This window comes from Xyrauchen texanus, chromosome 16 (assembly GCF_025860055.1).
Source record: "Xyrauchen texanus isolate HMW12.3.18 chromosome 16, RBS_HiC_50CHRs, whole genome shotgun sequence".
NCBI lineage: Eukaryota > Metazoa > Chordata > Actinopteri > Cypriniformes > Catostomidae > Xyrauchen > Xyrauchen texanus.
Window position 1 is genome coordinate 9,858,218 of NC_068291.1, and position 22,478 is coordinate 9,880,695.

The following is a 22,478-nucleotide window of genomic DNA, read 5'->3' on the forward strand; positions in this document are numbered from 1 at the left end:
GCCCTCTATGCTAGAGGCAGAGCCAGAGGCTGATGGGGGATCAGATTCTATTTCCCTGGTGGAGGTCACTGAGGTAGTCAAACAACTCCACAGTGGCAAAGCCCCGGGAATTGATGAGATCTGACCAGAAATGCTGAAAGCTTTGGATGTGGAGGGGGTGTCATGGATGACACGCCTCTTCAACATTGCGTGGAAATCTGGGACAGTGCCTAAGGAGTGGCAGAACGGGGTGGTGGTTCCCCTCTTCAAAAAAGGGGATCAGAGAGTTTGTGCCAACTACAGGGGTATCACACTTCTCAGCCTTCCTGGTAAAGTTTACTCCAAGGTGCTGAGAGGAGGGTTCGGCCGATTGTCGAACCTCGGATTGAAGAGGAACAATGCGGTTTTCGTCCTGGCCGTGGAACGACGGACCAGTTCTTTACTCTCGCAAGGATCCTGGAGGGGGCCTGGGAGTATGCCCATCCGGTCTACATGTGTTTTGTGGATCTGGAGAAGGCGTATGACCGGGTCCCCCAGGAGAGACTGTGGGAGGTGCTGCGGGAGTACGGGGTGGGGGGGTCCCTTCTTAGGGCGATCCAATCCCTGTACGTCCAAAGCGAGAGCTGTGTCCGGGTCCTCAGCACAAAGTCGAGTTCATTCCATGTGGGGGTTGGTCTCCGCCAAGGTTGCACTTTGTCACCAATCCTGTTTGTGAAATTCATGGACAGGATATCGAGGTGTAGAAAGGAACGAGGAAGTTTGGGGCCCTCTGCTGGAGCAGCTGCCCCCGCGACCCGACTTCGGATAAGTGGTTGAAGATGGATGGATGGATGGATTAATTATATAAACATAGTTTGCAGGTCCTACACATTTCACAGTGAATTTAAGCTCTGTTCTGTCATCATTACAACATGCACATGACGCTCTTAATGTGGTGATTTTAGCATATGAGCGGCTTCACACATTCACTGAAAAGCATGCAGCACATACAGACAGTACAGTATATTTATTTAATTACATTGCATTCTTTTGCGGACCTATCACGGTTTTAATTCGATTATTTTTGCATTTATTTTTCCCAAATATGTAAAACTTGTGTATAAGCATTTGAAAGCAGTCTTGTGTCAGTCAGACAGTGTGCTGATATTGAACTGAGTCAGTGCTCGGTACTACATGTACTGCTTAACCCATAAAAAAATGTATCTAGAGTTCTGGCAATCTATCCATTAATGTTTCACTCATTATATTCACATGCAAATAAGCTTGTGATTCACCACAGATGTTGGCCAGAAGTTTGCAGCTATTCACCGGAAGTGGTTGCAGCTATTCACTGATAGAGGTGAACCAGCAGCAAAGCTCATTTGCATGTAATAAATTATCAAATGAACTATATGTAATGAGAACCATGGTTTTACCTGTTATTACCATGGTCTTACTAATACCACAGTTAAATAATGGATTCCTTGAAAGAACTGTTGACATTTTTCATATAGGCTAAGTACAAAGGAGAATTTAACAAAAGTTTTTTAAAGCCTGGATCCCATTAATTAGTGAGTTTTTCCTCCTCTGTAAATATATTCAGTTCTAATTAACTTTAATTGAAGAAAAAATATAATAAATTATTATATAAGAGCCTTATGAAAGATCAATATCAATAAATAAGAACTACTCCCAGAATGATTTAACATAATCCTAAATAAATTAGGTGTTTATGAAACGTTTTACAGATAATAATGTTGTTAGGTGTTGTTGGTGTTTTTGTACTATGTAATATAATGTATCACACTGAAGGGACTTAGCAACTTTGTGGCAGGGTATATTTACAACTGCCAGCTTTCATCTCCAATTATATGTAGGATAAAACAAAGCCATCAAATGAACACAAAACCACATTCCACAGATCAGAGAGATCACCCACCGAGCCATTAGAGAGTCATAAAAAAGAATCCATGGCACCTAAATTGTTGGAGACCATCTCGCCCATGCCTGCTCAATATCAAACTAGGGTTCATAAGAACCTAGAGCTGAACAATAAAGAAAACCCTTCTTTGTTCCACAAACTTAAACCCTCTGTAAGACCAAATAGCAATGTAACACTTTGTGACCTTAATGCATAAATCCGCTGCCATATCAGGAAACAGAGACTCGTGAAGACAGTCCCAAGGCCCGAAATCAACATAGACCTAACACAGTGACATTTGACACCTCCTCTCCCCATCTGCACATTCCAAAGACATTCTCTCTTAGCTCAGCAAGAAATCGCATGGACACACAATGTATACAAAACCTAGCCTTGATAGATTATGCTGAAAATGACTCGATGACCTGTGATCACTTTTATAACTGAAAAATGAATGATTATAGCAGATGTACCTTTTAAAATATGTGTAGAGATAAGTAATAAATTCTAACTAACAAATCAATAAGTATAATTGTTAATCTTGTATTATTCTACTAAGAATGATAACTATTCAAGACTTGTATATTCAAGATATATACCCAGACAATCAGGTTTATTATAACGTGTAATGTTTTATCCATGTTATAAAACCATCAGGGATTGTAATCAGGGATTTTCATGTTTTGTTACTTACATGTATAATATTCATGAAAGTCATATTTAGTATGTACATGCTTGCTTGTTTACATTCAGAATGTTGATGACAACAAATGTCATGTCTCTTGTACCGTTTTCAATATATAAAAGTTCATGATTAAACATGCACTATTTTGAGCGGGAGTTGAAAGCATCCTCCACACAAAGGATTGTAAATCAACTTTGAAAAGGACAGACCAGTCGACCATGTGACTCTGAAAAGCCACTTCTGATTGGCTTAAGACATCTTTAGGGTGCAGCCAATTTTAGTTCAAAACGTTCCTACCAAGAAAGAACGCTTCTGCTTTTTCTCTCTTGCAACGCTCTCTTGGAACTGTCGCTTGGACTCCTCTCTTTGACTCTCATGCTTCTTCCTAATCCTCTGTGCCATGTAGAGTCCAAGGAAAACTCAGGACACAAAAGTCCAGAGGAAGCTTCCCACTTTCTGCTCACACTCAAAGGTAGTCATGAGTCTTCCTTACAGAAGGCCTCGCTTCAAAGCCCACTTTATCAGCCATCCAGACAATAAATATCCGCGATCATAACAAAGTCCAAGACATCGACAGAATGAACTTTCGACAAAGAGCCAAAGAACCAAGCAACACAAGAAACGCAACGCAAGGAAATGCAACAACATGTAAATACGTCTCCAGACTTTTGCTCTAAGTGCTGGTGTATTAGTTAAATACTGGGTAATCCGATTGCAAATCAATTTAGACTCAAAGAAGGATAAATGGTTCTTGAGGCATTGTCAACAGACTCCATAAAGTTCATTTTCCCTGTATTGTTCATTTATTTCACATTCTGGCACTACTCACCAAACTGTTTCATGTTGTATGTGTTAGATTAGTTTTATGTTTAGAATAGCAATAAAGATTGTCTGTATTAAAAGATAATTTGACTGTGGTATATTTTGATAAATTCTCATCCCTGTTTTTAAAAGATTTTGCTTCAAAGCTGTACGTAAATATGTGTAATATTATTTTCGATAAGCCATGAGAATAATATTACTTCAATAAGTGAATTAATCATATTTCCCTCATTAAAGCTAATTTCCTATATTAAGGAATCTTAATATAGAAATTGTGAGCGGATACAACAAGACATTGTATTATGATTTTAATGGTGGATAATTTTATTCAGACAAATAATCTAGGTATTTGGCATTCATCTAATTTATGATGGTTGTCGAACGCGACTAATTCCGTTATAAATTTCCTTACATAATAATGTAGACTAAGGAGTTTAATTGAATCCCTAGCTCACACATACTGTTTCCTACATATAATGTTAGGGGTACACGGGCACTTTAAACCATCCATGTACATTTATACAACCAAATTTGCTTCATAAGATACATTTTTACAGTAATACTATTTTCATAGCTATTGAAAATAATATCACAAATTGATTGAAATTTGTTTATGGAGGTCTTGGGTAGCTCAGTGGTAAAGACACTGGCTACCACCCCTGGAGTTCAAATCCCAGGGTGTGCTGAGTGACTCCAGCCAGGTCTCCGAAGCAAACAAATTGGCCCGGTTGCTAAGGAGGGTTGAGTCACAAGGGTTAACATCCTAGTGATCGCTATTAGGTGTTTCACTCTGTGAGGCACGTGGTGAGTTGTGCGTCGATGCCGCGAAGCCTCCTCGTGCATTATATATCCATGTTTACGCGCTCAACAAGCCACGTGATAAGATACGCCGGTTGACGGTCTTAGGCGTGGAAGCAGCTGAGATTCGTCCTCCACCACCCGGATTGAGGCGAGTCACTATGTCACCACGAGGACTTAGAGCACATTGGGTATTGGGCATTCCAAATTGGGAGAAAAAGGGGAAAATACTGTTTATGAGCAATGCAGCTTTTTAGGATCAACAGATTTCTAGAGACCGATATGATTTGATCAAATACACAGTCAAATTATCTTTGAATACAAACAAGACTTTATTAACTAAAGCACAACATACAACTAAACTAACAAACATGTCATTTCTGTCCTCCCCTCAAGATAATTAATTTACGACCAATTGTTCTAAGGTTTGTGAGTTTTCTACTCAAAAAGTGAAAATTTTAATCATGAATTTCATAAGAGAAATATGACTGCAAATAATCCAATCACACTGTAATGAACGGCTGCTGTTGGCATAGGCAATGACGATGAAGTGAGAACCCAAGTGCAATTTATTAAATAAACATGAAATCCAAAATCCTTACTATAAATGTGAACTAAACTAGACATAAAAATGAACATGCCTTGACTAAAACATGGCTTAACATAAACGTGGCTTAACATAAACAGCTACACTCACATACAATACTTGACAATTGACAATGGTAAACATGAGGCTTAATTACATGACATGGGAGAACAAGACAAACAAGTTAAGAAATGAAAAGACAGAACTGATCACAAGATAATTAAACAATAAACCAATGAACAGAAGACACATGAACATGGAGGGAAACTGGAAATCACATGACAAGGGAACACATGACATGAACAGGAACTAAGCTTTTCCAAATAAAATAAATGAAATACAATTTCAATCGTCTCGTTTGCCGTGGCAGGCTTGGGCATTGACTCGTTGGCCGTGGCAGACATGGGTGTTGACTCGTTGGCCGTGGCAGGCGTGGGCGTTAGCTCGTCGACCATGATGTGGAACGCTGATTCGTCGACCATAACGTGGGATGCTGACTCGACCATGACGTGGCACGCTGGCTCGACGACCATGACGTGGGATACTGGCTCGTCGACCATGATGTGGAACTCTGATTCGGTATCCGCCTCCCCCACAGTGAACGTGGAACCAATGATCTGCAGAGCAGGGTCGATATATTTAGTGAGGTGAGGGTAATCTTACTGACTGGCATCAAAGTGGAGATAGGCTCATTTATTTCAAATCGGAAACAGTCTTTGAGTGCAACCTCATTAAAGTCCACATGGCAGGCCAGACCGAAAAGGTCCTCAACGTAATCCTCCAGGGGACAATTCACCTGACGTAGGCAGAGGAGCTGGATTGCTGGGTTCATTGTAGGTCAAGTATTCTGTAACAAATGCTGCTGCTGGCATAGGCAATGACGATGGAGTGAGAACCCAAGTGCAATTTATTAAATAAATGTGAAATGCAAAATCCTTACTATAAATGTGAACTAAACTAGACATAAACATGAACATGACTTGACTAAAACATGACTTAACATAAACGTGGCTTAACATAAACAGCTACACTCACGTGCAATACTTGACTATGGACAATGGCAAACATGAGACTTAAATACATGACATGGGAGAACAAGAGAAACAAAGAAAACTTTCTGGCACCAGTCTGAATTTATTTATAGTTCAGAGGAATGCCAGTGTCATTCTGCATTTAATTCAATTTCTCTTAGTTTTCTTCTGCATTGATGCATTACAATACATTATAATTTATGCTCCGTGTGCAATTTTTAGCTCTGGAATTCTATATTCCTGATTCACTGGATATTCCTTTGTAAATGTGAGGAGTTCAAACCAGGGTATAGCCATAGGCAAAATTACATGCATACAAGTGGGTTGGATGATAAAAAATAATGACCTCAAGAGGAACTCTATAATGATCAGAACACTTTCCCCATCAGAACATGCCACGCATGGATGAGCGCATTTATATGCCGCCCAGCCTTTGAAAATATAGAGTTCTGCTGCAGAGGCAAATCCAACAAACAAGAAATATCTGGGAACAAAAAGGTGTTTCAGGGACAGAGAAGCAAATCAACTGGGTGTTAACCTTAGAAAGGATGAACTGGAGGTGTTGACTACTAGTTGAAAGTTACAATGGCAAAAGTTTTTAATATAAACATAGATTTTTTAGATACTGTCAGTTTAAGATACTGACAACTTTAACATAAAAAATGTATAATTAAGAAATAAAAAATCTCATGAATACAATCATATTTGCATTGCCAGAGGGAAATACAAGTGTCAAATATCAGCATGAAAGAATAGTGTTTGAGTTAACATAAAATCAAAATTGACCCTATTTATTTTCTTAATAGAGTCTTTTTGTGAACTTTTAATCTGTGCAAATTTTTCCAAAGAATAAACAAATGTTTGTCCAAGTAGTCTTTCATCAATATGTAATTCTTGCTGATTTAAAAAAAATGTTTTCTCATATCCTGCATCACATGGAAATACTTCAGATTGTGGAAGACAAAAATGTTTTTGAAGATGACTTTAAATAACTTTTATTAATAAATTATTAACAAACTATATTCAATGCTTAACAGATCATTAATGTATTTTCAAATATAAATATAGAATAGAAATAGAAATACGAGATAATGTGCTTGTTAATGTTAACTTCTCAATTTAACTTACATTACTTAACAGATCATTAGTTAATTGTAAATTCAAATACTTTCAAATGTTATTAAGCTTTCATTTACATGGCCTTGCACTTTTTAAAACCTACACATGCTTCTTATGTTTAGTGTTTTGCAAATATTATATTAAGATTAAAAGATAATTTGTTAATGCACATTTAAATGTTTACAAATGTCAATACGCATTTCCATCCATTATTTATAAATAAGCTCATTTACTTGAGCTTTAATTTTAAATTTCATGTTTTCAGAAATTATTGATATTTTTCACCCATTCACACACTATTTATTTTGACAAGAAAATAGTTAATTCCCAATTCCCTAGTAAAGTAATCAAGGTCTGTAAAGGCCACACATTTTATGCTTATTTGTTGTGGTATATATACATACTATATACACATTTTTACCAATCAATTATTAATCATGTGTACATATTTTTGAATTACTCAATCTAATTTTGAAAATATCCATTTAAATGTAAATTTTAATAATGGTTTACAAATATATAACAAAGTTTGGTTATGGGCTGGTTTGATAAATACAGTTGTATGCTTGATACTGACATTAATAACAAATACAAATAAAAAATACTTAGTTTGGGAGAACAACTTTGTGCTTACTACCTCAATAACAAATGTATACTGTATCCTTAAACAGAGAATATACAGTATACAGAAAACAGTCAAAAGTTTTAGAAAACAGTCAAAAGTTTAAGAAAGATTATTATTTATCAAATCAATATTAAACAAAAACTGCTACCTTGGTAATCGAATAAAACATATGTCTCTACCTTGTGTAATAGCAAGTAACAAACATCTTACTTTTGTAAGAGTTACCAAAATATAAATTTAAATTGAACAATTCAATAACCACAACCCCCTCCCCAGAGATTTCTTCCCACTAATCACAATGAACACCTGTCACTGAGCTAACCTATGAATGTTTCCTCTTTTTCCTGTGCTGTGGTGGATTCACTCTTCATTGGTCAATGTGAGTAAAATTTCCTAGCTACACACTCTCATAATCAAAATGTCACTGGGGTAATTTTTTTCCCTGAACTACTGAAATGTCACTCTACTGCTGTATTTTTAACTCATCACTCAAAATGGCTCTTGTGTGTCATGTGACCAATCTTGTCATATGACAGATTGCGACAATCTAATGCATTTTCACGGAGAGGAACATTTTCAGTGATTTAAACCGTTAGTTACACTCTGTTCCTCACACAGAGCTATAGTATGGTTTCAGTAGATTTTAAAAGCAGCACAAGTTGTTTTGTAAGTTATTATTTCTGTATATGGATCTGCTTGTTATGTGTATTACATTGTTGGTTGGTTATATTCTTGTTATATTAGTGGTTAGGTTTAGGGATGGGGTTGAGTTGGGGGATCTTAAATAATAATATGATTGTATAATCTAACTAAATTTATATTAAACACATGCAATAAATCCAAAGATGTTGAGCCTGTGACAGACTCATCCGAACAAGTCTTTCTAGCAAGTCTTGCGGCCATCTTTGAAACACACTCACTGGAAGCAATGTCCAGTCATGTAAGTGAAGCTCCTATCTACTTGAATGTGAAAAGACAGTAATCCCCAAAACTTTTGGTAAAGATTATGATCAAAGAACATATTTCAAAACAGCAGTAAAGTCTGACAGCACCGGTATCATAAATTGTGCTCCTTTACATCAGATTACGCTAAAACCCGCAATTTTCCCAGCTTGTATTGCAAATGTGCATGTGCAACTTTCAAGTTCATTGTCAGGTGATGTCGGTTTCTAAAAGGTGATTGGCTCTTTGACCTGTAAGGCGATAATACCTTTATACATTCATTGCATGTTGGGCTTTACAATTTCTCCCATTTATTTTGATAGAAGGGGCCCATCTCTGCTAAATAATCTCTGTTTGAACTGAGGTGAGAATGGCATGACAATTACATTCTGATGATGTAAGCAAAAAGACGGTATGGTGACATTTTGATCAAGAGAATACCCTAAAATTTCAGCTTTCATCCATGAAGAAATGCTTACAAAATAAGGATGGAAAAAAATTACAATGGCAGTTCACTGCCCACGAGTCGCTAGATTTGGTCAACAAACAAAAGCAACACTACCCATAAACCTGAAGTCCTTCATGGATCCACCAATCAGAGAGCACATAATCTCTGCAATTAAAAAGGTGACCGCCCACTCTCTGGTGTGAAATTCAACCACTCTTGATTCATTTTCAAAGACTGTTTCTTTAAATACTGTAGGTATTTATTCATTACCATTTTAGTTTTATTCCAGTTTATTGCAAAACCTGTGGAACGTGCTTGTTATCTGGATTTAGAAAATGCATTTGTAAATATTTTTCATGAAAAAAATATATTGGATTTTTTTACATTATAATTTTTTTTAAATAAATAAAAGGCAATAAACATTTTTCTCTCAATGTAAGCTGTTCTTGTTATTTTGTAGTGTTCCTATTATTAGGCGTCAAGCCCTGAAGGGGTGAAAGACCCCTATTGTTGTCGTTATTGTTCCTATTATTATTATTATTATTCCACTCTTGAGTCTATGGCAGCCCATAGAACCGATTGCTAGAAATATATTACATTTGGCACACAGATAGCTGTTGCCACAGCAAATTTGGCGTCTCTACCTCAAACCCTAAAAATTCCACCATTTTGAATTTTCTGAAAAACCTACTTTTTCGAACTCATCCTAGGCTGTTTGTACGATTTGCAAAAAACTTGGCCTGCAACATCTAGAGGCACTTATGACAACATTTTATTCTCAGAATATTGACAAACCATACCGTTTTCGAATGGTGCTTCAACAAATTGATAAATAACATGCCAAATAACATGACTTTAGGCTGTATTGTTTGGCTTATAACATTTTAACACTTTTGCCGAAAAATAAAGAAAATTGTCTCTTTAGATGCTACATACTGAGTCAAACAATTCCACATTTTCCTATGTGGCTATTTTGGACGTCAGCCATTTTAAATTTAGTCATAAAATGGTGTATTTTATGAACAACTTATCATATTACGACACTCAGTAAGTGTTTTTGGCACTATGCTCTGAAGGGACCAGAAAAAAGTTTCAGGACAGCCCCACCTGTGGTCAAAAATGAAAATGCAATTTCTAAAAATGCTAATAGCTATTGACTGCTTTCGCCTAGTGTCATGAGACTGGTCTTGATTGATTCCGTGGTTAATGCTGAGAACAATGATACCAATTATGTCATGATCGAGCAAATGTCCTGTCCGCCATTTTTAAATGTTTTGAAAACATACTTTTTTGAACTCCTACTAGACTGTTTGTCTGATTTGCACAAAAATTGGCCTGCATCTTCTAAAGGCACTTAAGACAAAAAGTTACTAATAGAGTTTTGATAAACCATACCGTTTTCGAATGGCGCTTCAACGAATTTGACAAAGAACACATAAAATTGATCTTGAGGCTGTATCTCCACAACGCTTTGAGGGATTGGGACGATAATTGGTAAATGTCATCACCATTAGGCCCTGCGGTTACCTGCAGCATTTTGGCACACTGCCCCCTACTGGTCAGGAGATAGAAAAATAGCTATTTTGGCTTAAACCTCTTGAACGCTTTCCTATATGATAATCATCATGCCCAGATACTACCTGAGCTGTTTCAGAACAGCGCCACATACTAGACAAATTCTAAGAACTAGCTATTTTTTAAATAAATGGGTTTTTATGATTGAAATTTTACTTTTTTTAACTCCTCATACACTGTTGATAAGACTCCTCCCCTAGGCCTATCAATGAGGAATGTGACAGAAAGTGAATGAATGTGAGGAGACTTAATGATCAAAATTTCCATTACAAAAAGACTTTACTTAATTTTAGACTTACACTACCGTTTAAAAGAAGTCTCTTTTTCTCACCAAGACTGCATTTATTTGAACCAAAATACAGTAAAACACATTGATATTGTGAACAATTTTTACAATTTAAAAGAACAGTTTTCTATTTAAATATATTGTAAAATGCAATTTGTGATCAAAGCTAAATTTTCTGCATCATTACTGCAGTCTACAGTGTCACATTATACTTCAGAAATCATTATAATATGCTTATTTTCTAATATGGGTATATTTAAAGTGCATTTTACTAATTTAACCTGAACACATATTTGCAAGCACAAGCTTTGTTGATGATAATGAGGCAGCATAAACACTAGTTAAAATATAACCTAAACATTCAAATTATTTTTACATCATATTACATATCATATTTATATCATACAGCATACAATTTAAATACCTGCTTTAGCCGAAACAGCATTTAAATGTAACTAAAACTTGCTTATTAGAACATATTTCAAATTTCAATACTCTGAATCCTGGCTGGCAAGTCTGGAAGCAGTCCCACTAGTAAATTATGTACATATTTATATAAAATAGCATGTCAACTAATGAAAACTGAATGACTTACTCGTCAGAAATTGTAACCTCGGCTGGATCAAGTCACTCTTCAAAATACAAACGTTCATCGCAGTCCCGCTCTTCTTCTGAGGAAAATTTTAACCTTTCATCAATATCCAGGAGTTTTCTTACTTGTGTATCGTGCTGTCTTTCAAACGTGCAGAAAAGTGAATTAACATTGTTTTTTAAGGCACAGTTGGGGATGTTAACCATTTGCATTGATCATCTCAGTACATTTCCATATGAATAGCGCCCTTTGCCCGTGGGTGTGATCACATTAGAGATAATTGTTAGTTAGCTGAGCCAGGAGAAACTGTACATCGCTTTGTTTCATACAGATTACATTGGAGGAGAATATTTGTTTTAAATTTGAATTGTTTTGAAGACATTTAAAGCTTTCTTTAGACATATGTTTAATGTTTGTGTGATAAGTATTCACAGAGTTTCAGTAATTTTCTTTTATGTGTTTCAGACATATGCTCGTGAACAGAGACTGCTTACAGCTCACCCTTTATATTTTCTTTATTTTACAAATGCACAAGGTTTTGTTATTGTGAGTGTACACAAATAAAAGTAGACTTTTATAGTCTCTAATGATGTCTTACACTTATCTGTATGCCCCAAAATGACGGAGTATTTTATGTTGTTTCCGCTGTAATGACGGAAAAATCCGTATGTACGAGCCTGTACGTTACAGTAAGTGGTTCGATCTGAATTAATTGCAAAAAAACACCTAAAATAAAACAATAGATATAGAATGTTTGCAGAATATTAACACAGTGCTGCCTTGCAAAGCCAAAATAATATTGTTAATTTGGAACTTGTGCAAATACTGCACACTAAATGCAACAGGAGTCGGTGGTGTTAGTGCAGTGATGTGGATTTAAGACTCAAAAGTTTAAAGAATTGCATACTCTGTACTTGAGAAAATGCCATTGGCAAACTCACCCGATGACATGGGGGTGCTCTGTGGTGAGGAGAGCTAGTGGGGGCTTGTCCCTCTCAATGAGCCAGACGGTGTAAAGTCCACTCTGCCTGGGGTGCAAAAAAACAGTCACATCCAAACCACAGGGACGATGGGTGGCACGCAGCCACGGGCTTAAAACCCATGGGCCTGACAGAGCTGAGCTATTGACTGAGAGGAACCACCCTGGAGAAAGATCACAAGACAAAGACAAATAAATATTTTTGTCTATATGTAGAGATCGTGAAAGTCAAAGATAAAAGGTAAAACTTTACATTAATTTTCGCTTTGTAAGGGTTTATAAAAGGGTTCATTTAGAAATCAATGAAATGCATAAAAAGTCATGCAATACCTGCCAAATAGTGATCAATTTTAACTTACAAGAATTGCATGGAAGTCACCCTTTATATTCATAACTGTAAATCAAGGATTATAATGCATTTGTTATTGGCTTATTGTCATCATTGAACCCATTTATAAACCATTAACAAAGGAAACATTATTGTAGGATGTTACAAGATAAAACATTTTGGACATTGACATGTAACCATGGTAATATCATTGTAACCTTTGAAGTACCTTAGAGTACCATTGTAGCACGTGGACCAATCAGACACACAATTATTCATTATTTAATGAATAAGCCAACAGATGTCTCAAGACTGTAACAAGCAAATGTCCAAGTAGCCCCAAGCCGACTCGGTTATGTCTCCTCCCCCACTGATCATTATCAAGCATTTACACTGTCTTTGCTGCCACTGGACCAGCAAAGAGTGGACCCCCAATTATATTCCAAGCGGGGGAGGTTAGCTGTATGCTATAACAAAGAATGTAGAAAGATTGATTCACTCCTTTCCCCCAAAAGAAATGGACCCAAAGCACAGAACAACAGACTTTTTTCTGTACATTATAGACTGTCTATAAATTCACATTTATATCCCCAGGATATTGTGAATAGGATCATTACTGTCTTGTAAAGAGTTTTTTGTACTGTATACTGTTTTATGCATAACTTATGACAGGACTACCAGCTAATGTAAAATTATTTAGTATCATGTTTCCTACCAAATGAATCCTTGTGTGACATCCTGCACAATGGTATATATACGTATATATATATATATATATATATATATATATATATATATATATATATATATATATATATATATTTAATCATAAGTTGCCTTATTTAATTGTGATTTGGCTTTGCACATAATGCATACAGCCTGTAAAAATAGACATAGGTCTTAAAAATAATCTAGCCTATAGAATAAGTTTCTTTGCTGTCGGTAGCCTATGGGCTACTCCGTTTCTTCCTCTCTGTTGAATATGCAGCAGGTAGGGGAGGAGCTAGCACAGTCGTTGACATCAACTATCGTTGCGTAGTGGCAAGTTAACAGCAGTTAGCAGGAAAGACAGCAAAAATGAAGCAAATGAGACTTTGGGGATTTTTCCGAAAGAAGTCAGTGGGTAAGAATTCAAAATTGTTTTGGTCCTTAAAGTCTGAAGATCATCATCTGGCTGGCTTTCACCCACAGTAGGCTAGTTATTACCATAGGCTACGTTAGCACTTGGACCATCATGCTTATCATCGCATTTGAAGATAAACAATGGCTACTGTTACGATTCCTGGTTGTCTGCCCTGTGTTTCGACAATGACTGGGGAACAAACAGGGTTTAAATACACAGGGAGAGTGATGATCAAACGACAAACAGGTGAGAACAATGATTAAGTGCTGGCAGTGATGAGGGCCGGGAATTGTGGGAAATGTAGTTCATGACAGGGGACAAGAAACACGGGGCAGACAACCAGGAATCATAACAGCTACACATTTCGAGATAAGTGTGCCCATTTCTAGAAAAGTGTAGGCTACATAAAGGTGCATACACACTGCCAGCGACTTTGTTGCTGCAGGTCGCCAGTGGCTGGCGGTGAAGTCGCTAGTGGGTGTTCCCACTACTGGTTGCCTAGTAACGTTTATAAATGACATTCACATATGTCATTCCATTGCTGTTGACAGCGAATCTCTTTTCTTGCCACTAAAAACAAACATTTTGGAGGGAAATGACTAAATATAAATGGAATCATTACATAAAATGCTTTATATCAAAGATGAATGAGAAACAAGGCGTGCTGTTTGCCATAGCGGCTGTTTATCTGCGGCGAAAATGCAAATGCCGGTCTGTCTGGGTCCATAAAATCCCCGCGATCTCAGATACACCTTTCCATGCAGTATTTTTCTTAAAAATGTCCTTGTACGTGGGAAGAGCCATATCATAGAGCAGTGGAAATTTCTAACAGCATGAATTAGCCTTTCATCCATCTTTCCGTTACTGCAGGAGCTGAGAGAGAGAGAAAAGGATCATGTGAGCTCTCCCGTCTTCTCTCCTATTGGCTGTCGCTTCCGTTAGTCGCTCTTCATTTGAATAAAGTTGAACCTGTCTCAACTTTGTCGCGTCGCTGGACATGCCCACATCTAGCGCCAACGGTCACGACAGCTTGTGTCGCCGGAAGTCACTGTGCTCTCATTGAAAATGAATGGTATGGAGTCGCTGTCGCGCGCGATGTCGCTGGCAGTGTGTACGCACCTTAACCTTGCTATTGTTCATGCTGTAGGTAGCCAGAAACACTAGTTTTATCCCACTGCACTGAATACTTTCCTTGTTTATCAGGTGTTGTTTTCTCTAAGGATAACCAATAAGCATTAACATAAAATGTATGTGTGACTTGTTTTGTGATATTAGTTTGTAGTAAATATACACTTTGATTTGATTAAATGGTTTTGTAGAGGGTAGCAAAGATGAGCTACAGACTGAGGAGCCAGCAGCAGCAGCTGTGCCAGAATCAGGCATGGAAAAGGGGTAACAATGAATCAGTCACTTTACTTTAGAGAAAGTTAAAAGTGAAACATTGTTTATCCCAATGCTCCTAATGATCCTAATGATCCTAATGAAAGGATTTTGACAGATGAACATTGAGAATTATATACAGTTCGATGCTATGGTGTCAATGAACTTTGACTAAAGTCATTCATGCATTGCTTTAACTTAGGATCTTATACATCATTTTGACTATTTATGTAAAAAATATAAATTATTTATATTAAATGTTTTTTTTTAACCTCACTTTACTCACTATAATATAACTCTTTTGTGATGACTTTATGGTAATGTACATGAAAATTCAAGAATCCCACTGATCTGCTCTTCCCAATACATTTTCTTCAATGGTATTGGTCTACTATTTAAAATATGTAGCACTTGATGAATTAGTTGTTTGAAGCTGATTTGCAATAAGTTATGTGCTTTATCTGTTCTTTTGCATCACAGATGATTCAGGGAGGAGAGAGGATGAGTTAGTCGAGAATAGTACTAGAGAGAGAGAAACAGCAGCAAGTGATGAGGGAGACAATATTAATTGATGAGAGAGACAACAGCAAGTGATGAGACAGTGAAATATAACAAGAGAGAAAAAGACAGCAACACTTGATGAGAAGGGAGAGCGACAGGAGCAGGTGAAAAGAGATTGACTGAACTCCCTAGGACAGTTGTTTTGTTGACTTAAATGTAATATACCAATACACAAAAGTTCATATTATGTTCTACTAAAGTCCCACTGTAATATTCTCATTTGACTTTTGTTTTTGTACTTTTATTTTGAAATTTCCTGTTTAGTTCCTGTTTCCTAGTCTTGTCAATTCCTGTTTTCCCTTGTTCATGTGTCCGGTTTTCATTGGTTTATTGTTTTATTACTTTGATTCAGTTCTAGTTTGTCATTGGTTTTAGTTAATTGTCTTGTTATCTTGTTTTAGAGTTCTGTTTGTTTATTAGCCTTTGTCACCCATGTCTTGTGCATTTAAACCCTCATGTTTGCCTTTGTAAGTTGTCAGGTATTGCACTTGTAACCTTGTTGTTCTGCCATAGTCTAGTCTAGTCTAGTCTAGTCTAGTCTAGTCTAGTCTAGTCTAGTCTAGTCTAGTCTAGCCTTTGTGTTTGTGTAACCTTGTTGTTTAGCCATAGTTTAGTCTAACCTGTGTACTTGTAACCTTGTTGTCCTGCTATAGTTTAGTCTTGCCTGTGTACATGTACCTTGTAGTGTTGTTCCAGTCCTGTCCAGCCTTAGCCTTAGCCTTAGTTATTTCATGTCGTGTCTAGTTTTGTCATTATTAGTTTGGTCCTTGGTTTCTTGTTTTGTTTTCTTTCACTTTCATAGTTAGGGATACTGTTTCACGTTATAAGAATAAACTGCACTTGGGTTCATCTTAACTTTATCATCATTGTTTCTGCCTGTTTTGTCAACACCGTTACACCCACAGAATTAAGATGTACTTTGACTGAAAGTAAAGTGTTACTGTAAAAAAAAAACAACTCTTCAAGTGATCCCTGTATTTGCATAAAATGGTCTGGGCTAAGCCCTGGATGTCCTTCAATGCTGGAAACGCCTCTGCATATGATCATACTGTATGTGAAGCTGAAACTCATAGGCTCATGACCCAAGCAGAAGGCATTGAGACTGTGTAGAGCCGACATAGATATGTGAGGAGGGGAAATGACAACACACGAGAGAGAAACTAAATAAATAATAAAAGAGAGGAGAGAAATCAAAGCTTTGTCTGTGGGCTTTGATTTAGAGTCCCTCCTCTCAACAGCCTCATCCAGCTCCCTCAATCAGGAACTCCTCCACAGGGCCAGAGCAAGAATAAAGACAAAAGAGGCCTTCTTTTGATTGAAAAGGAATGAAAACTGCATCAGTGAAATGTATGGAGGGAAATAAGTTAGCATTTTCTATATTCACATAGTTATGTGTATCAAGCAAGGGCAGCAATATTCTGAAGGGCTGGGGAAATTTGGATGAATTTCTGATCAACATTTAATTTATACAAATATTACATGATGTGAACAACTGTCCAGCTATGAAATATTTAACTACTATTTATGACCTTAAACTATACAATTTAATAAAATATTTTATGAACAATTTATAAAACACAGAATCGTTTTGTTTTGCTAAATCTACTATTTTGACAGTCCAGAATTAGGCTATTGTCCCAATGTCTGAAAAAAGAGACAATGATGTAAAACAAATTCTTGAAGACTTCTGAATGGTCCGCACTGTTCCCAGATTTGAATGTTTGTACACATAAACACCTCTTACAAAACAAAAAGTGTATTAAATTATTCTTAATTCATGGGGTCAAAGTACCATTGTTTAATCAATTACAGATTATAGCTGGGTTACTTAAATCCCTAAATAGAGCATTAGGAGCCAACTAGGACTCTTGATAAATGAGATGGCAAAATTGCAAGGCTAGATTGACTAGATCAAAAACATAGTACAAAATGTAAATAACTGAAGCTTACATGAACTAATACCAAAACAATGATCTAAAACACTCAAAAGCAATTATTTTATATTTAAATAAATTTAAGATTGCGACTTTGGAATGGAGAGCACTGTTCCTAGATTTGAATGTCATTGACAATATATTATGATTACAGTATATGCACAGCAAATCGCAAACATGCTGTGCATACAATAATAGGCATGTCATTTAGAATAAAAAGAGAGTTAGCTGGCTACAGAAAACTTGAGGCCATGCGTCTGTTAAATCGTGTGCTATTATATAATATTTTAAATACAAATTTGAATAAATGTGTCAAGTTATAGATGCACCAACTACTTTTCAGTCAAGACATTTTTATTTTTATTTGTGTAGACATGTCCGTCTTCCAGGATTAGCGGTGGGGTGTTCATCAACCGGACCAGGTTCTGAGGATTGATGAGAGAGAGATGGGTGGTGAAGTTTCAAAAAGAAGACGTGAAATGTAGAGTGAATACAATATTGAGGTGGGAGTTGGAGTCAGTATGTGATTGGATTTATTTGTCTTGTGATGTTGAAGGGACCAATGTAATGGGGACATAGCTTTTTCATGGTGGGTGCAGCCTGATGTCCCTAGTGGAGAGCCACACATTCTGCCCGGGCTGGTAAACAGGAGTTAAAGATCTCCAGGCATCAGTGTGGCTCACACAGCCCATTGCAGGTGGTGGTGATCTAAGTCCCAGACCCTCTCGCTCTCTCTAAACCAATGGTTGACTGATGGAATGTCTGATGGCTCTCTGGACCATGGAAAGAGAGGGGGTTGGTAGCAGAGTACGCACTGGAATGGAGTGAGATTGATGGAAGGCTGACTCCAACGGTTCTGACGGCGATGACAGAAGGTTCTGAGGAATCGGCCAATCTCCTGGATTTTTCTTTCTGTCTGTCCATTACACTGCTGATGGTATCCAGAAGAGAGGCTGATTGTCACACCCATGATGGAGAAGAATGCCTTCCAGACTCTTGAAATGAACTGGGGATCTCTGTCAGAGATGAAGTTTTTGGGGATTACATAATTAAGGAATACATTATTAAATAGCATCTCAGCCATTTCCAAGGCAGTGGGAAGACCCATGAGGAGAACCAGCTTGCAGGCCTTGGAGAATCGGTCCACTGTTACTAGCACACAGGTAAATCTTTCAGAGGGCTGTAAGACCGTTATGATGTCCACTCCGAGGGTGTGACCATGGGTGACGCAGAACAGGCAGCGGAAGGAGTTTGCCAGGTGGTAGTTGCCATGGGGTCCTTGACATGGCACACTCCGGACATCCCTGGACGAGCCTTCTTACATCTCTGTCCATACACGGCAACCAGAACCGGTCCTGGATGGTCCGATTGGTCCCAGGGTGGCAGTTACAGTTACAGTTCTTTACACATATGGGTCATGGGAGGCATACTGTATATGATGCAGTTGAATGCATTTAAGTTTTCTTATTTGCTGCCTAGCCATTCAAGATAACTTTTAGTAAAAGACAGCAGTGTAATTAATTGATTAATTCCTTGAAGAAAAATTACAATATACTCATTTAATGATATTCACGTACAGATACGCAACTTCGGTTCCCTTTCGTAGGAACTCGAGCTGCGTATTCGCTATGGGACACCATCTGAGTGTCACATGGTCTGAAGCCCTTATACATTTATTGACTGATAGCGTTTAAGCGACACACCTAGGGAGCTAAGTCATGGGCTCCATAAAGACACTTGCTTTTGCGCCATCGAGTCAGATTTTTTGTCTGGCCCATGTTGTACTAGTGACTCAAGGGTCATTATTATTCTACCTTTTGACTGGCAACACAGGATTGAATTTAAGAAGAGCTTGCCTCAGTGCATGTGGTTTATCGTTGGTGAAGATTCCCATGACATGTGCATTGCCTGTCTGGGGTTTGGTCTGTGGAGGCCATGTTGGAGGGTTCGGATTGCCGACAGTAGGAATGAATGAATATTAGGATGCGCCACGAAAGGCTTTTTTGGATATTCGGTCAAGCGGGAGGCTGGCGCAGACACCAAGGAAATGGGAGCTGAGAAGCAAGCCAACCATCGGTTCTCTCTGTCACTCTCCCCAGATTTGGCTCAAAGTTATCCTATGGAATTTACATGCGGGCAATTGCGTCCAAGACTTGAGGCCTGCACAGCGGTTTCCTTCAACGCTGAGGATGATTTCGCTGGCAGCCAGGCTGAAGACTTGCCTCCTAGCAGTTTGAATTCCAGACCATATGTAACTTAGACTTGCCGGAGGTTATTACACATGCAGTGAAGAAGTTGCACCTGGACTGGCCGGATGAAACAGAGTCGGAGGATCATAAATCACCATCAATGGAGCACCGGTGGAGAGAGTCAGCAGCTTCAAGTTCCTCGGTGTCCACATTACTGAGGAACTCACATGGTCCGTCCACACTGAGGCCGTTGTGAAGAAGGCTCACCAGCGCCTCTTCTTCCTGAGACGGCTGAGGAAGTTTGGAATGAACCACCACATCCTCACACGGTTCTACACCAGCACTGTAGAGAGCATCCTGACTGGCTGCATCACTGCCTGGTACGGCAATAGCACCGCGCACAACTGCAAAGCCCTGCAAAGGGTGGTGCGAACTGCCAGGAACATCATCGGAGGTGAGCTTCCCTCCCTCCAGGACATATACACCAGGCGGTGTGTGAAAAAAGCTCGGAGGATCATCAGAGACTCCAGTCACCCAAGTCATGGGCTGTTCTCACTGCTACCATCAGGCAGGCGGTATCGCAGCATCAGGACCCGCACCAGCCGACTACATGATAGCTTTTTCCCCAAGCAATCAGACTGTTGAACTCTTGATCTATCAGGATCAATAATTAGCACTGCACTTTATTCAGCTATAATCTCACACTGGACTGTCAACATATTCTCCTCAATACAACTGCTATATATATATATACACATATATATTTCATATACTCCCACTTATTGTATTGTATTGTATATTCTGTTCTATATTCTGCATTGTATATAATTATTGTGTTGTGTAAGTATGTGTACATCTGATTTGTAAATTGTTTTGTTTAAGTATGTGTACATTTGATATGTAAATTGTTTTGTGTAAGTATGTTGTTTATTGTAATTGGTATATGTCTCGTCACTGTCATGACTGCTATGTTGCTCGGAACTGCACACAAGAATTTCACCTACTGTTGCACTTGTGTACATGGTAGTGTGACAATAAAGTGATTTGATTTGATTTGATTTGATAAATCGATCTTGGACGAATATTTTTTAGTGGGCCAATGTGCAGCTATGCCTTGTAGGCCACTTCCTTTTCCCCCACACCTTCATCATGAGATTTCAAAGTTCTGGGATCAACCTTACTCTGACAGGATCACATATCAATTGTCCTCTTGAGTTTTCTATTGTGCGTCGAGCATCCAACCATGGATATACTTTGGTCCTGGCGATGGAAGAGACGCTGGCTGCCCATCTCTCTCCTTCTTGGGTGAACATATGGAAAGTATGAAAGCTGCGCAGGGTGACGCCGTCCTTGTTGAGCAAGGCCTACCAGGCTTCGGGTCAGGCTGTTTCAGCTTTGCACATGCTGGCATGCCTAAATACAATAAAGAAAGATTTTTTTTTTTTATTCAGTATTCAGTGGGGTTTTTCTGGCAGAAGTTTCTGTTCGGGAAGCCTCACTTTTTATTAGGAAATTCACTCTCTCTTAGAAAAGTGGGCAATAGAGGAGGATTCCCACTGCTCAGAGAGAATGCAGCTTTTACAGCTGTTATGTTCTGGTCCCGAAAAAAGATTGCAGCTTGCATCCCATTCTGTATATGAGATGTTTGAATTTCACTCTTATGAAATGTCAATTCAGAATCCTGACATGGAAACAAACAATGTCACAAGTACAGCCGGGGGACTGGTTTCTGACAATATATTTGAAGGATGCTTATTTCCATATTCAGATTGAGCAGAAGCACAGGCCCTTGATTCACTTTCGGAGGCAAAGTGTATCAATTTTGCATCCTATCATTCTGATTTTCTCCGGCACCTCACACTTTCACAAAATGCATGGATGAGGCTTTGACAGACTTGAGGCTTCAAAGCATCTGCAATTTTAATTATCTCGACGATTGGTTGGAGTTAGCGCACTCTGAGACTTTGGATACCCAACATCGAGATGTCGTTCTCAGCCATTTGAACAATCTAGGGCTGTGTGTAAACCTAGACAAGAGTGTTCTGTTGGCAGGACAAAAGTTGGATTTGCTGGCAATGCATGCGCGTTGTCTCCGGTTCACGTTCTGATGTCCAGAGTGGGATGCATTCTCCCTGTGAGAATATTTCACAGGCTTCGGTGCTCATGATTGCGGCTTCTGCTTTCCTTTCCCTGGGCATGTTGAATGCGAGACCTTTTCAGTGCTTTATGAACTCCACAAAGGGACTTCAAACACCGAAGAATGCGTCCCGTTTCTTCAAAGTGACGCATGAGTGCTACTAAGCTCTGTTACAATGGAAATGGACCCGCTTTCTGATGTCAGGCATTCCATTGGGACAGATGTGTTGCCACAATGTTATTACAACAGACGACTCATCTATGGTTTGGGGCACTGTATATGAGGGTTGTCCCGCCAATTGGGTTTGGACGGGCCATCGAGAATCTGGAGAAGGTCAGGCAGAGCGGAAGTGGACCTGTTCACTTTGAGCGAGACATTGCACTGTCCCCTCTGGTTTTCCCTCTTGCCCCCAGTATCACTGGGCATCGATGCATTGCTGCATCAGTAGCTGGCAGCGCA

The 22,478-nt window shown here is 38.4% G+C and overlaps 1 protein-coding gene across 1 annotated transcript in view; it reads right to left on the reverse strand.

The window, feature by feature from the left end:
* The window catches only part of LOC127657223 (ALK tyrosine kinase receptor), a 751,733-nt gene that overhangs the window by 280,743 nt on the left and 448,512 nt on the right, over positions 1–22,478 (reverse strand). Inside the window, exon 4 of the mRNA XM_052145921.1 lies at positions 12,330–12,531. Within this exon, the coding sequence (XP_052001881.1) occupies positions 12,330–12,531 (202 nt within the window). The remainder of the gene's footprint in view (positions 1–12,329; positions 12,532–22,478) is intronic.